The following is a 13,457-nucleotide window of genomic DNA, read 5'->3' on the forward strand; positions in this document are numbered from 1 at the left end:
CCCGGAACCAGGGGTCTCTCGACAGGCCAACGGCAGAGAAGGGCTCCGTATTGGCACTGCACTTTGTGTCTTCATCAACCGCGAACCGGGGGGATCCCCATTTCGTTAATTTTTGAAATGAGCTCGGGCCCCCCCTAACACAAAAGCCGTCCAATAGTTGCGCGGTAGTGGCACGGCGTTCTCTTGTCTTTGGGATGGGATGGCGATAAGCTGCCCGTTCGTTGGCTTGCAACTGTTTGTTTGTTTGTCACTGTTATGCCCGTACGGAACGGTGAGAGTGCCGATCATCTTGTTGTTGTTACTGCAACCAAATTGATCGCATCGTTCGTCCAACAGACAAGCATTAAAATCAGCTTTCGATCCCGCGTAAGTGCCGTTCCTGTGGCTGGGCTCTGAAACGCACGTCGTGCAGCTGCTGTCTGCACCTCTGCACTTTTAAAGCCCCATCGTTACCCATACTGGCAGTAGCATCATTAGTGGAGGCCGGCCGCGTCTCCGGATAGCTGGTGCAGCTTGTGCTGTGGCTGTTTATTGGTTCGTCTCAGCTACCATAATTTGCGACTCGCTGACCGGTACTAGTACTCGTACGAGCAATAAGAAGCAATTCGTCAACGGATGGGCTGTGTTGATGCTTCGTGCGCAATCATTGGTAAGGTTGGAAATCATTATCATTTCCTGTCCTCTATCATTGTCTTCTTTCTTAGTCATCTTGGCCGGATCCTACGGAAGGGACAATGTCTGGGAGCCTGTCTTATATCCTGCTGTCCTCTGCTCCACCATTATAAGCAAGGAGTACAGTAGTATTTTACCGTAGTAATTTGGTATCAAGTGACACGCTCCGTATGTCGTCCATCTTTTTAATACCCCGACTCCATAGACATGCTCCATTGTATCTTGCCCTTGAATGATAACTTTGTTTTTAAGCATCTACGAGGCAAAGAGAAGCTTACACATCAACACGAGGCAGAATTCACCAGCAATGACACTCAAAACCAATATAGTAGTATACTCGATATCGATAGTCTTGCATTCCGCAAAAAACAACCCAAACAACATCCGCAATCTCTTACATACAGATACAGGTAGCGTACAACACCTGGCCTGGCCGTCTTAGTCTTTGTCCAACCGTATGCCCACTGCACCCATGAGACCTCAGCCTCGTCAACATCTCGTCTTGTCTCGTCTTTCTCTTTCGTAGTATATGAATGCTCGAACCAATACAGATCCCCAGAATCTGCCACTCTGCCATTCCGTCGACTAGACCCCTCCACCACCTGCCGCCCCGCGTGTACTCTGTAGGTCTGGGCCATATTGCTACCACCACTTCCACCCCTGCTTACTTCAGTTGGAGGCTCGTCCGAGAGGCTCAATCGGGACTGCTATACGGCCTCTGGCTGGACAGCAGGGGTGTGTGAATCCTAGGCGTCTGCAGGCTCCTTTGATTCGGGTTTTGACTCTTGCGCAGCTGAAGTAGACTCTTGTGCAGCAGAAGTAGCAGCAGCAGCAGCCTCGGCCGGGTTTTTGGTCGCAGCCAACTCGGGGCTATCATCCTCCTCAATAGCAATAGGCTCTTCAACTAATGCATCGCTCAAGCTGGTGGGAACGAATCCCTCCTCCTGCGCGGGAACAGCGTCATATCCACGTCCGCTATTGCTAGCTGACACGCCCACGGCTGGAGTTTTGCCCTCGGCGATTTTCTGCTTGGTGTCCGAGATAATCTTGTCCACCTCGCTGACCTTTGCCGCAGTTCCATTGTTCGATTCGGCTTCGGTATCCGAGCGAGTTGGGGTGGCTTGGCTCTGTGCAAGAGCCTCCTTGTCGAATCGCACAATCATACACGACAAGTTGTCCGTACTGAATCGGTTGAGAGCGTGGTCGACTAGTAGTTTCGAGCCTTCACCCGGATCGTGAACTTCTCGCACGAGGTCAACAGCCTCTTGATCACTACATACGTCCCATAGCTATTCACACTAAGTCAGCGCATCTTCCCAGACAATAATCCCTGCCAGCGGATACTCACTCCATCACAAGCAATAATGATAAACTCGTCAAGGTCATGTTGTATGACCGTCTCGGTGGTGTATGGGTGGCCAGTCACGAGGTCCTTCATATAGGTATCTCCAAGCGCTCTGGTGACAGCCAAGACTCCGTTGACGCGGTTGTTGAGGATGAGACCACCGGCATTAGCAATTCGCTTTCCTTCGTTTTCATCACTGCCCTTGTGATCGTAGGATAAACGCAGGGCCTTGCCGTTTCGACACAGGATGATGCGTGCATCTCCCACGTTGGCCGTGTACAAGACACGCTGTCGACTGGCCATTCCCCTGAGTTTGGCGGTTATAGACTCGCTAGGAACGGCCTGCGACGGTTCTGACGGGCCATCTTTTTCCTTTTCTGATTCTTGCGACTTGGCCAGTACCTTGCCGGCAGCAACGTTTGCGGCAGCTGGGGCAATGGCCAGAGAGCCAGTGACGGATCGATCACTGGGCACGCGGTCCTCCCAGCGAAGAACCGCAATGGCAGCTGTGCAGCCGCTGTTCTTGAGCGGGAGCTTCTCGAGCTGGGCGTCGACGGATGTAAATGTCATGTCCAGGAGCTCGGGGATCGGCATATTGGGGTGCTTTCGTATCATGTCTTCTAGAATAATGTGAAGCTTCTTGCCGCACCAGTCCGCAGCAAATGTGCCGGCATGGCCGTCAAAGATGGCAAAGTAGCCATTGTCCGACTCAGAGACCTCTTTCTGAGCAGCCTCTTTGTCGTCCTTACTTGACTTGTCCTTTCCGGCAGATGCGTCAACCGCAGGAGCCGGCGTGTCCAGGAAGTTGTACAAAAAGGCATGCGTATCCTCCATCGTCCGGCGGCATTTCTTGTTCCTATCTTCCCAAACGCCGACGCGGAAGGTGGACTTTGGTCCGGGAACCGAGTCGCCGGCCGAGTTGTTGTGCTGACCCTGGGGCACGGCGAGAGCTGGGTCCTGCTTCCCGAGCTTCTGGAGCGGCGTCTGAGCGCCTGCGTCGGATCCCGAGCGGCCAACCTGGGAGAAGTTGAGCGAGTTCCTGGCCGAAGCTAGCAGGCTGCTGGCCTTGCTGCTGACGCCACTACTCCTGCGCTTCTTCTCGCCGGTATCCTGTCGAGTTGGGGGGCTGCCATTGCCGCTGCGCTTCTCGCCGCTGGCCGCCTGGTCTGCGTTCTTGATGGGAACCGCAGAGGCCGTGGTCGGGCTGGCCTCGGGAGAAGGCGACTTGCCGTCGCTCTTGGAATCGCTTTCAGACTTGGCCCCCGACGAGTTGTTGGAGGCTCCGCCAAACATTCTATTTAGCAGACTTCCTCCGTGAGAGGAGAGACTGCGACGCTTGTTACCGGCCAGTTTGTGGAGGAGGAAGAGACTTCCGGAGCCGGAGAGGGAGGAGGATGTTGTTGAAGTTGGTTGATGGGCAACGGGTTATAGAACAAAGCAGATCGGTGTCGCAGAGAAGCGAAAGGGTGTTGGGGCTATTCGAACAGCGTCGTCGCGGGGCTGCGGATGGATGGCTATGGATCGCACTCGTGGGGGAGCGAAGACGAAGGGGATGGAGCGTGATTGGATGGCCCAGGCGCCTAGTGCAGCCGTGATTCGATGCGAATTCCAGGGATGTCTAAGGGGCGTCGCAAGAGTCGAGAGACTGTGCCAGTGAGCTTGCAGGACAGGACTTGAGATGGATCAAAGATCAGAGCGTTAGGTTGCTATTTTAGAGTTGGGGCATTAGGAGGGGGGCATAGAAATGGATATGGATGACATGGGCGGGGACAGCGGGGAGCGTCAACTGGGAAGCATCCAGCTGATGCTTAGGTACTAGGTAGTGCTGTGGTTTGCGGTGACAAGGGCCCTGTAGAGCCGTGCAAGCGCTAACGTCTGCGTTGCGCAACAGCTGACGATGAGTTCCATGAGAGGACACGGCAGTGAATCACATCACGGGCTTTGTCTATGTGTGGCAACTTGAACTTTGTGCTCCAAGGCAAACATTTGACGGTAGACAGGCAGCTTTGCCTCTGATGACGATGACGATGGGATGAGGGAGCGGCAGCATGGCATGTTCATGTTCATGTCCGGGCCAGGGTGCGGGTAGTTCGAGGCAAACAGGATTCATGGAGCTGAGCACCAATGCAGTACATACCAGACACAGGTTCAGGTTCCGTTCTATTTTTATCGTGTAATCAAATGGTGACTCGGATAGAATCATCCCCCCGGAAGTAAGAATAAAGAAAAAGAGTTTCGTTCTTCTCCGGTGATATCAAAGTTAAGAACATGAAAGGAAAAAGCAAAAGCTGATCTGGGGGGCTGCGCAATGCTGCATTTTGAGCAATGGGATTCTTTGTTGGCGTCTCCAGGCCGTCCATTAGCGCCTCCGGGGATAATTAGTGCAGTGCAGTGCATCAAGCACCAATAAGCTGCTGTGCTGTGCTACCCTTACATGGGCATCTCAGCGAGCTCTCACGTCACCTAGAATACATGTCCTGGTACAGTAATATCAGCTGCTTCCCTGCTTCCGCCTTTGTACTGCGAGGCCACCAAATCCAGTGCTGCCTGTGCACCCTCGAGTTCCGAGACACCATCTGCCTGTTCGAGACAAAGCCAAACTGCAGCTCGGCGACATTTGCTGCATCACACGGAGGCGCCAGATTCGAGGCGGCGGCTTCGGCGCTCTTAGTGGACGCGGGGGAGCTTTAGCGCCTCCATCAATGCCTTGCTTAGCAGCCCTGCGTGTCCACTTGATCGTGTTGCTCTCTTTTTGCTCCGGATCATGTCCTTTGTTGATCCTGGTAAGGCCGCGATCCCCGAGGGTGGGAATCACCGAGGCCGAGAAGGAGTCAAGAGCAGCTGTACACAAATGGGTATAAACCGCACTACCCATCAGGGGTATGAAGCAATTACGAGATGGTGAGAAACTACTAGAGCACTAAGGTATGCGGATAATACTGCTCCAAAGAGTCCAGAGACGGTCAATATCCAGCCTTGACAAAGACATTACTACTGGACAGCTACAGCGGGATGAAAGAGTCCTCCCTGGTCAATCATGGTAGTGGATAACCTCTGCGTGCGTAAATATATCTGCAAGTGTATGCTTCAAATCATAATGGCCTTCAACACCTCTTGCGCCCAACGAGAAAACGTAACACGGCTCACTCCCATCTAAGCCCCGTCCACATATATATAATAACATGCTCCGCTGGACGATCCCCTGTGGTATCATCGTCGTTTGAATCATCTGGATCCCTCATTAAAGAGACTTTCGCCCTTACTTCTTCCCATGCTCAACGGAGTCTGGGAGGTTCCGCTGGGAGGCTACTCCGAGGCTTCTCATTCATTATTTCATTCGCGGATTCGTCATAAAGTAGTAGCAGCAGCCGGTTACTTTCGAAGGCTGTCGAGTCGGGCCTGGAGGTCATCATCGACCGGGTCACCGCTACCGCCTCCGGCCCCAACGGCCTGCGCAATCTTGCCCTCAGACACGGCAGAGTTGCCCAAGGCGGTTGGAGTCTCCCCAAGCTATTGTTCATTGGGTCAGTCATGTTGCGCATTGGGCCTGATATGGGATAGGAATGAGCCTTACAGCTTGGTTCAGGTCGATACCAATCTCCTCCAAGACTTGCTCAACAACCTCGTCACCTTCTTCCTCGATCCCAACATCCATGGCGTCATCAACGGCGTCATCCATCATCTCTTGCCTCTGTTCCATAATGTCGTTTTCGCGTTCGAATTCCATGGCAATGCGCTGGAGCTGGGGGAGGTTCATGGACCTGTTCATGCTGCCCAATGCCATCGTGGCACCCTTCATGGCCTGCATCATCTGCTCGTTTGTTCGATAGGTCTGTCTCGCCCGTTAGTATGCGCATACGGCAGTCGGTTATCAAACCCGAGCAACGTCATACCTGGAGCCGCAGGGAAATCTTTTGCAGCTGGCTACGCATGCCGTAAAACTTCTCAATGTACCGCCGTGTGCGCACCAGGTCCTTGGCTTGGATCTTGCACGCCCCCATCTGCCCATTCTTGGCGCTCTGCTTGATCTGCTGTATCAGCGTCTTCTCCTGTTTCTCCAGCTTGACGCGGGTCTGGTCGAGTTCGCGAATCGCCTTGTCGAGCATGCGCTGGTTCTTGCGTAAACGCTCAGCCGGCGTCATGCGCTTGCCAAAGGCCCATTCTAGGATCTGCAATGGAAGTCGAGGTTAGGTGCCGCTATACAGACAGGCAGAGGCATTGCCCTCACATTCATGATGACGACGGCTGCGTCTTGTGGAGAAGCGACAATTGCAGAGTCTTGCTTTCTGGATAGAAAGAATAATTCGGGCGACGGGCGAGTTCCGGCGAGAAATTGAACGATGAAGCGGACAGGAACTGGATGATATAGTATCTGCCTAGCGGAGTGCCCGAGGAGCGACGTCGTCTGGCATGTTTGCGTTGCTAGTCGGGACTGGGACGTCAGTCGGCCAGGAAGCACCGCCATGTACCCCCACGGCGGTCGCAGGCGTGAAGATACTTGTGCCGTCAACGCCCGGTTCTTGGGGGCCTGCGATAAGATAGCGCGTGCTTCCCGAGCTTGTGCCGAGGCACTAGGCCAATCAGGGCAGCTTCGTCACCGGGGGGCGCGAATTTGCTTAAACATCATGCAACCTTTTTACTTGACGAACCCCATTCAAAGCCCGACCCTCGTGCTCCTACCCGATCTTTCGACCTTTTTACATCATCCACATTCCTTGCATCTCTGCATCTCTACCCTTTAGCTTACCCTTCAGCTCGACAATGCTGCGCACAAGCAGTCCTTGACCAGCATGAGCCAAGAATACTTCAACGACAAGGGCAAGGCGCCCGCCAGCCGGGACTCGGACGATGCCGACCTCGATTCCCCAGGCCCAGCCGGAGAGCGGCCCAAATACATGACGGTCGGCAACGGCACCACCTCCGAGCACGCCGCTCGTCTCCAGAGCATGCTGGACATTGATTCGGGATACGGCGGCAGCATCATGGGCGACGAGCCGGGCATGTGGGACATGCAGCCCCATGGCCACCAGCGACAATCCGGAGCTATCCACCAGCTATGGTACAATTCCCAGAGAGCTACGCTGGGCCGATCAATTAACAAGGTGCTGGATCTGCTGCATGGCCTTCGCGAGATGAACGCCGTGTGGCCTGCGCACTACCCGTCGGTTCAGCGAGCCGAGAAGATGGAGTCTGACGTGCCTCGCCCCGGCATCCTGCACTCGTCGACCATGGAGGACATCACGGCCAGGTCCAACCAGGCACCACCACCCCCCATGCTTAGGAGAGCCATGACCAGTCTCGAGGACGCATCGGCCGAGTCCAGCCAGGCGGCCGAGACTCGTCCTGCAGCAGAGCCGAGGCTCGTTTCGCCACAGATTGCACAAGAGTTTTCAGTGTTGAAATTGGATCTCAAACTAGGAGCTCTGCACCAGGCCGAGCTGGTACACTCACTGGAGAAGGGCTCCATTGCGTCGCTTCTGGATGGAAAAATCAGCTCCAGCATCAAGCATCTCGTGAATCTCCGCGAACGTATCGAGGACAAGTCAAGCAAAGTACTCATCACAGGCGATCTGAACGCAGGCAAGTCGACGTTCTGCAATGCCCTTTTGCGACGCAAAGTGTTGCCCGAAGACCAACAGCCTTGCACTGCCATCTTTTGCGAGGTGCTGGACGCTCGAGAGAACGCAGGCATCGAAGAGGTCCACGCAGTCCACAAGGAGATGATTTACAACCGAAACGACGAGTCGACCTATGACGCATACTCCCTCCAGGAGCTGGAAAATATTGTGATTGACAATGAAAAATACGTCCAGTGCAAGGTTTACGTCAAGGACGTTAGAACAATTGATGAATCTCTACTTAACAACGGCGTCGTTGACATTGCCCTTATCGACGCTCCAGGTCTAAACTCTGACACGACCAAGACGACGGCCATTTTTGCTCGGCAGGAGGAGATTGACGTTGTCGTGTTTGTCGTCTCCGCAGCAAACCACTTTACGCAGTCTGCCAAGGAATTCATCTGGGCTGCCGCTGCAGAAAAGGCCTACATTTTCATTGTCGTCAATGGCTACGACTTCATTCGAGACAAGGAGCGATGCCAGAAGATGATCCTTGATCAAGTTGCAGGGCTGAGCCCACGTACACACAAAGAAGCTTCAGAGCTCGTCCACTTTGTCTCCAGCAATGTCATCCCAATGGCGCCTTCACCCCCCGGCGGACCCAGCGGAGGCGGCAGTGGAAGCGGCAGCGGCGGTGGCGATGATCCCGGCGATGACAAGGGCAAGGACTCGGACAAGGTTCGAGACTTTGAGAAGCTTGAACAGTCTCTCCGCAGATTTGTTTTGGAAAAACGAGCCAGATCGAAGCTTGCTCCTGCAAGGACGTATCTGCTCAACATCCTCAACGATGTTGGGACGTTGGCCACGGTCAACCACGAGGTGGCTCAGTCCGAGTTCGACCGAGTCACCCAAGAGCTCAAGGAACTTGAGCCCCAGATCCTGGCCAGCAAAAAGGCCCGATCAGAGGTCGACGAACAGGTCGTCCACAACATTGAGGAGACGTGCAAGGACATTTACGATCACACCCGAGGGCACCTCAACGCCGCCATCACATACGCCGGAAGCACCAAATACGATATCCCATATCCCGGCCTCTTTGGCGCCTTTGGATACGCAGACGACCTCAAGGACGCCATTCTCTCCCACATTGCCGATGCCGTCAACGGATGCGAGGACTACGCCCGAGCCCAGACGGTCAAGGGCGTCAACGCCATCAAACAGCTCGGCTTGCTCCACGTGGGCGACGAGTTCCAGAATCTTCACTTCCGGCCAGACGTCATGTTCCGGCGGAAGAAGGACGCCCTTGCCCGCCAGGTGGACGTGCCCACGGAGTTTGCCGACTTTGTGGACTTTTCAACCTTGATGCATAGCCAGGAGAAGTTTGCCGGCACGGGTATGGCCCTGACTATTGCTGGCGCTGTTGTGCCTCGCATGCTGGGAATGAATTCCTGGGTGGACCATGCCATGATGGCGACACGCATCATTGGTAATGATAACCTTCGCAAGCTCATCTTGCCTGGCATTGTCGTTGCCGGTATGTAACCCGTGATCCCTCTCTTACTGCAGATGTAGACTTTTTGCTAACTGATTCCTCTAGCCATTGCCGCGTCGGCATATGTACTTCAACAGATTCCCAACTCTCTCCCCCACCGGCTGGCCAGGAAGATTGAGGCACAGCTCGCCGAGATTGACTATGTTCACACCAACGCCTCCCGAATCTCGGGCTCGGTACGCACCGTCCTGCGCATGCCCGCCGACAACCTGCGCGTCGGCCTTGACCACAGCGTCAAGGACCTCAACAAGAAGCGCGACGAGACGGTCAAGGTCAAGGGCGAGAGCGAGCGAGCCTCCAAGTTCTTCCGGAAGCTGGTTGGCGAAAGCCAGGTCCAGAAGAACATGGTTGAGGGCGTGGACCTCGATACGCCGCCGCAGAACTCGCACTAAACCATGAAATTGAGGCTTTTATATAACGCGTGATGAAACGAATTAGATTGGGACTCATGATGCTCTTTTTGTCCTTTGGCGTTTACAGGATTATGGAGATTTGAAAAAAGGGACGCGCTACGAAGTGCTGTTCTGAGGAAACGGGGGGTTTAAAAAAAAATACATATACCAAAAAATTGGTGAAGTGGGCGGTAGGAAAGTGGAAATTCATGGATGGAGCTACAACCCTGCTCTCCTCTAGTCTTTGTACCTGGTTTCCTGTCTATAGCATAGCCATAGCGTTATGAAGTTTGCGTATGTTGTTAAACAGTCGATATAGCGCAGTTTTAGTTTTGACAAAAATAGATGAGTGAGAAAGAAGAGAATATGAAAAAGGGGGCATGACCCGTCGTTCTAAGAAAAAGACGTCTAGTTCTATCCAAGATTGCCGTGATATAAAGACATCTAGTTTTATCCAAGGTTGCTGTGATGTACGGAGTAAGTTTTGGAGGTGTGAAATTGTCAAGGCCACATGATTTGGCGTAGTCTCTCCTTTTCGAGCTCGCCCCCAAAGATGTGATCGATGGGTTCTCTAGCAAGGGCGCAGATTTGGGACTTGTCGAGGCGGAAGTGTTGGGCGACGAGGCGGTGTTCGTTGGATAGGGGGCTGCCGAAGATGCCTACGTCGTCGGTCTAAGTAAATATGTCAGCTTTTCCCCTGTCATGACATATGTATAATATCGTTTCCAAAGGATGAGATCAAAAGATGGCAATGGTGATGATGGAACGAAACTTACCCCCAAAGACACCTTGACGCCCTCCACAGCCCTCCACTCGCCAAAATGATGGCCCTCAAAACCACTCTTCACCATACCCGCATGTACATTACAGCTCAAACATAATTCCAGACACAACTCATCCTTTCGCAACGCAATCTCGCGCTTCGTAGCTGCGTCTTCGCAAATAACGTGGCCTAAACGATGCGGTCTCCAACTCAACAAAGTCTTCAACTCCTCCGGCGAAGCACTACTCTCCGCCTCTGCGAAATGCACCGTGATACCTAACCCAGCCTCCCTCGCCCTTTCAAACAACGGCGTGAAGAGCGCTACTTCGCCGTTAGGACGAGCAGCTGGATCACCGCAGAGATCCAACCCCACGATGCTGCCGGGCAAAGAAAGCGCGAGATCGAGGATTGACGACGCGGTGGCGAAGTCGTGCCGTCTGTCGATGGAGAGGATGAGGCGCGTGTGCAGGGCCGGGTGGGAAGTTTCAAAAGAGGAGATTGTGTCGAGGAGGATGGATATGTATTGCGTGGTAGAGAGGAACGGGGTAGAGCGGGGGGTTGTGCGGAGTTCGAGGTAGACGACGCCGTCGAGGAGGAAGGATTGGAGGACGGATGTGGTGGCGTGGCGGAGGGAGGGTTCGTCGGTGAGGAGGGCGTAGATGTATTTGCTGAAGAGGGGGAAGAAGCTGGTCGAATATATATATATCAGAGTTTTGTTGAAGTTAAAGAGAATGACGAGAAGGACAGATGAGTTGTATGGATGTGTGTGCTGCTTTCTTACGTTTCGAGATTGTAATCATGCTTGCCCTCTGGTATTACGAGTAGAGAATCTTCTAGGTCCGTTTCTCCGGCGGTATGCTTCTTGAGCCATATCTCGTGCAGTGTTTGGCGGGAGATGCTGCCCGTGAGATGAGCGTGAAGCTGGAAACATGTGAGTGATTATTCTTGCTTTGAGGGTTTGGAGATGAGAGAGGAGTGGATACGGACCTCGATTTTGGGTAATGCTACAAAGTCCATAACTTTACTTATTTGGGTTGTGTGAGGATTTATGTAGAGAGATGGGAGGCTGTGAGAGGGAACGGTATATGAGGAGGATGAGGGTGAGTGGTGATAGTTTACATTGCCCCACAGTTGTAGCTTATCAGTCTTGAATCTCACTCACAACAATTCTATAATCAACTTCAAAAAAACACATCACAAGAGTAAAGTCATATCTCGGGTTCTTATCGTCACTTCTTTACACAGCATCTCAAACTCACGATTCTACCCAACGGCAAAAATATATATATAATAAAATGCAGAGTGGTGAAACTACACCACGTCCGGAGATGAGATATGGCATCAAACCTACTTCGTACAAACAAAACTCCCCTCCCAAATGGCCCTCTTTTATTGTTCCTCCCATAATTGTTGCAGAAAACCTCCTCATAGAGTCCGCCCAATAACATACAGCCAGCCAGCAATTCGTAAAAGGCCAGGGCAATGATATGCCTTCTCTCTCTCCCCTTTGTCAACAAAAGGTTATTGTACACGAATGGAGGGGACCATGCTTGATCTCGCATGCTCAGGTCCTCAACCACATACATCACCATTTCACCCCCCGTCATTGTAATTGTAAGCCAGTCATTACATTAGAACCAAATCGTTTTCCCAGTTCCAAAGCACCCTGCTTTTGCTACCATGTGGCGCCCCCAATTCAGTTTTGTTTTGTTTGTTTCTGTCTTTTCTTCTTCTTGTTCTTTTTTTTCTTTCATCAACTTCTTCACAAGGCAGCCTTGGTCTCAGGGCCGAGGGCAGCTCCGACCTGGTCCGCCGTGCTCCCCTCAGACCCCGCCGTCAACAGCTCGCTGCCCGTCTGGCGCATGTTATACTCCTGCTCCATGGCAGTCAGCTGCTGGTCCTCGGCAAACGACAGCGCAAACGGCACGCCGAGGAAGAGCGCCGAGGTGGTGATGACCCAGGCGCCCTTGCCGCCAAAGGACAGGACGCTCCAGGCGGCGCTGGTGACGGCGTTGACGCGGCTCGACACCCAGCCTCGGGTGGTGGGGGGGATGATGTCGCGGAGAGCGTATAGCCGCTCGGCGAGGGTTTCTTCTGAGGGGTCGAAGTCGGACTCGTTGGAGATTTCGGATTCTGCAGCGGTGTTAGTGTCCATAGTGTGATTGACGGGATGAGATTCATGGAGGGCATACCGGTATCAGTAAAATCGTCCTCCTCCAAGTCAGCAGCCGAAGCGTGCTGGAAGTGCTCGTCCTCAACCTCGGTAAGAGTAACCATCTTGACTGGTAATTAAGCTATGTGGGTGTATTGATGTAAAAGTACACAGAGTCCAAGAACCGAACGCTGCGCAGAATGATATCGAATATCGGCAACAAAAAGCTGCAAGTGGCGATCCCAAAAGCTGCTGGTTGCGGGGCTCTCCAAACTCGGAATGCGTTACGGTATTCTTTTCTTGTTTTCAAAAGCTGCAATTCCGGACGCAAAGAGAGTCGATTGCAGGGGAATTTGCCAGAGTCCTGGAGCAATGCTTGCGAAGAAGAAGATGCGATTAGTGCCTCAATTGCCGGGCCTCGATAACAGTTGGAGTCAAATTTTTTGGCTCTCTTTACTGCAGGCCGATAATGGGTCTCTTGCCGGACGTTTTGGTGGTTTAGCCGAAGAAATCGCAGGCAACGGGTCACGTGCCGCGTTGTGCATTTGCCTGTTCTAGTTTGTTCTGCCATAATGAGAGGCTGTGACGTAGTGATAGTCTATGAGATGCTGGTATTTTGGCCATCATTGATGCTTGATGGCTTCTTTGCATTGTCTCTTGTGCTCAGGACAATGTGATGAGCTATGCAAGCAAGCAATTTCGTATGGAAAAAAGGCAGCAGTGCCAATCAGCCGTTCCAAGTGTCACAGAACCACAAACCGCAGCTGCTGAGCCCAGCTGAAAGAGCTAAAAATACGCCTGGCCCAAATCCAAAACTCCCAGTACGACAGTGGCCACAAGCTATTCCCAATCATCAATCACATCATTTTTCGGTCCTCCGGGCAATATTTGGCCAAAGTAGATACTTGTACCTAACTTTTAGAAAACATTTTCTTCAACAAACACACCCTGGCCATGATGTCATTTCACCCCGTCACCAGGTAAAAAGTGCCTTTCATCGACAGTACGAGTATGTTAGTAGAA

The 13,457-nt window shown here is 52.8% G+C and overlaps 5 protein-coding genes across 5 annotated transcripts; 1 reads left to right on the forward strand and 4 right to left on the reverse strand.

The window, feature by feature from the left end:
* Positions 1-986: 986 nt before the first annotated feature.
* Positions 987-3,334, reverse strand: V8C40DRAFT_247750 (phosphatase 2C-like domain-containing protein). The gene is made up of 2 exons (XM_083216397.1): positions 2,021-3,334; positions 987-1,961 (listed from the first exon to the last, which is right to left on the reverse strand). Exons 1-2 carry the CDS (start codon positions 3,308-3,310, stop codon positions 1,419-1,421), a joined length of 1,833 nt encoding a protein of 610 aa, XP_083071986.1. The 5' UTR covers positions 3,311-3,334; the 3' UTR covers positions 987-1,418.
* A 1,387-nt stretch (positions 3,335-4,721) lies between these two features.
* V8C40DRAFT_247757 (ESCRT-III subunit protein DID4) lies at positions 4,722-6,421 on the reverse strand. The gene is made up of 4 exons (XM_083216398.1): positions 6,246-6,421; positions 5,911-6,186; positions 5,592-5,849; positions 4,722-5,527 (listed from the first exon to the last, which is right to left on the reverse strand). Exons 1-4 carry the CDS (start codon positions 6,249-6,251, stop codon positions 5,390-5,392), a joined length of 678 nt encoding a protein of 225 aa, XP_083071987.1. The 5' UTR covers positions 6,252-6,421; the 3' UTR covers positions 4,722-5,389.
* A 228-nt stretch (positions 6,422-6,649) lies between these two features.
* On the forward strand, positions 6,650-9,909 carry V8C40DRAFT_247759 (mitofusin). The gene is made up of 2 exons (XM_083216399.1): positions 6,650-9,109; positions 9,173-9,909. The coding sequence occupies exons 1-2, from the start codon at positions 6,808-6,810 to the stop codon at positions 9,517-9,519; spliced, it is 2,649 nt and encodes an 882-aa protein (XP_083071988.1). The 5' UTR covers positions 6,650-6,807; the 3' UTR covers positions 9,520-9,909.
* V8C40DRAFT_247760 (uncharacterized protein) lies at positions 9,713-11,373 on the reverse strand. The gene is made up of 4 exons (XM_083216400.1): positions 11,270-11,373; positions 11,064-11,203; positions 10,296-10,968; positions 9,713-10,191 (listed from the first exon to the last, which is right to left on the reverse strand). Exons 1-4 carry the CDS (start codon positions 11,297-11,299, stop codon positions 10,021-10,023), a joined length of 1,014 nt encoding a protein of 337 aa, XP_083071989.1. The 5' UTR covers positions 11,300-11,373; the 3' UTR covers positions 9,713-10,020.
* Positions 11,374-11,528: 155 nt separating this feature from the next.
* Positions 11,529-12,846, reverse strand: V8C40DRAFT_34037 (mitochondrial outer membrane translocase complex, subunit Tom22). The gene is made up of 2 exons (XM_083222861.1): positions 12,475-12,846; positions 11,529-12,415 (listed from the first exon to the last, which is right to left on the reverse strand). Exons 1-2 carry the CDS (start codon positions 12,557-12,559, stop codon positions 12,045-12,047), a joined length of 456 nt encoding a protein of 151 aa, XP_083071990.1. The 5' UTR covers positions 12,560-12,846; the 3' UTR covers positions 11,529-12,044.
* Between the last annotated feature and the right edge of the window lie 611 nt (positions 12,847-13,457).

This window comes from Trichoderma camerunense (genome assembly GCF_050948025.1).
Source record: "Trichoderma camerunense strain CBS 138272 chromosome Unknown V8C40scaffold_11, whole genome shotgun sequence".
Lineage (NCBI taxonomy): Eukaryota > Fungi > Ascomycota > Sordariomycetes > Hypocreales > Hypocreaceae > Trichoderma > Trichoderma camerunense.

Bases quoted from the DNA above. Each gene is read 5' to 3' on its own strand.
- V8C40DRAFT_247760 (XM_083216400.1), bottom strand. From the start codon at position 11,299: ATGGACTTTGTAGCATTACCCAAAATCGAG. The intron at 11,204-11,269 runs GTCCGTATCCAC...ACATGTTTCCAG, and splicing joins TAGCATTACCCAAAATCGAG to CTTCACGCTCATCTCACGGG. The intron at 10,192-10,295 runs GTAAGTTTCGTT...ATATTTACTTAG, and splicing joins GCGTCAAGGTGTCTTTGGGG to ACCGACGACGTAGGCATCTT.
- V8C40DRAFT_247750 (XM_083216397.1), bottom strand. From the start codon at position 3,310: ATGTTTGGCGGAGCCTCCAACAACTCGTCGGGGGCCAAGTCTGAAAGC. The intron at 1,962-2,020 runs GTGAGTATCCGC...TAGTGTGAATAG, and splicing joins TCATTATTGCTTGTGATGGA to CTATGGGACGTATGTAGTGA.
- V8C40DRAFT_247759 (XM_083216399.1), top strand. From the start codon at position 6,808: ATGAGCCAAGAATACTTCAACGACAAGGGCAAGGCGCCCGCCAGCCGG. The intron at 9,110-9,172 runs GTATGTAACCCG...TGATTCCTCTAG, and splicing joins GCCTGGCATTGTCGTTGCCG to CCATTGCCGCGTCGGCATAT.
- V8C40DRAFT_247757 (XM_083216398.1), bottom strand. The intron at 5,850-5,910 runs GTATGACGTTGC...CGGGCGAGACAG, and splicing joins AGATTTCCCTGCGGCTCCAG to ACCTATCGAACAAACGAGCA. The intron at 5,528-5,591 runs GTAAGGCTCATT...AATGAACAATAG, and splicing joins GTATCGACCTGAACCAAGCT to CTTGGGGAGACTCCAACCGC.
- V8C40DRAFT_34037 (XM_083222861.1), bottom strand. From the start codon at position 12,559: ATGGTTACTCTTACCGAGGTTGAGGACGAGCACTTCCAGCACGCTTCG. The intron at 12,416-12,474 runs GTATGCCCTCCA...ACACCGCTGCAG, and splicing joins GGACGATTTTACTGATACCG to AATCCGAAATCTCCAACGAG.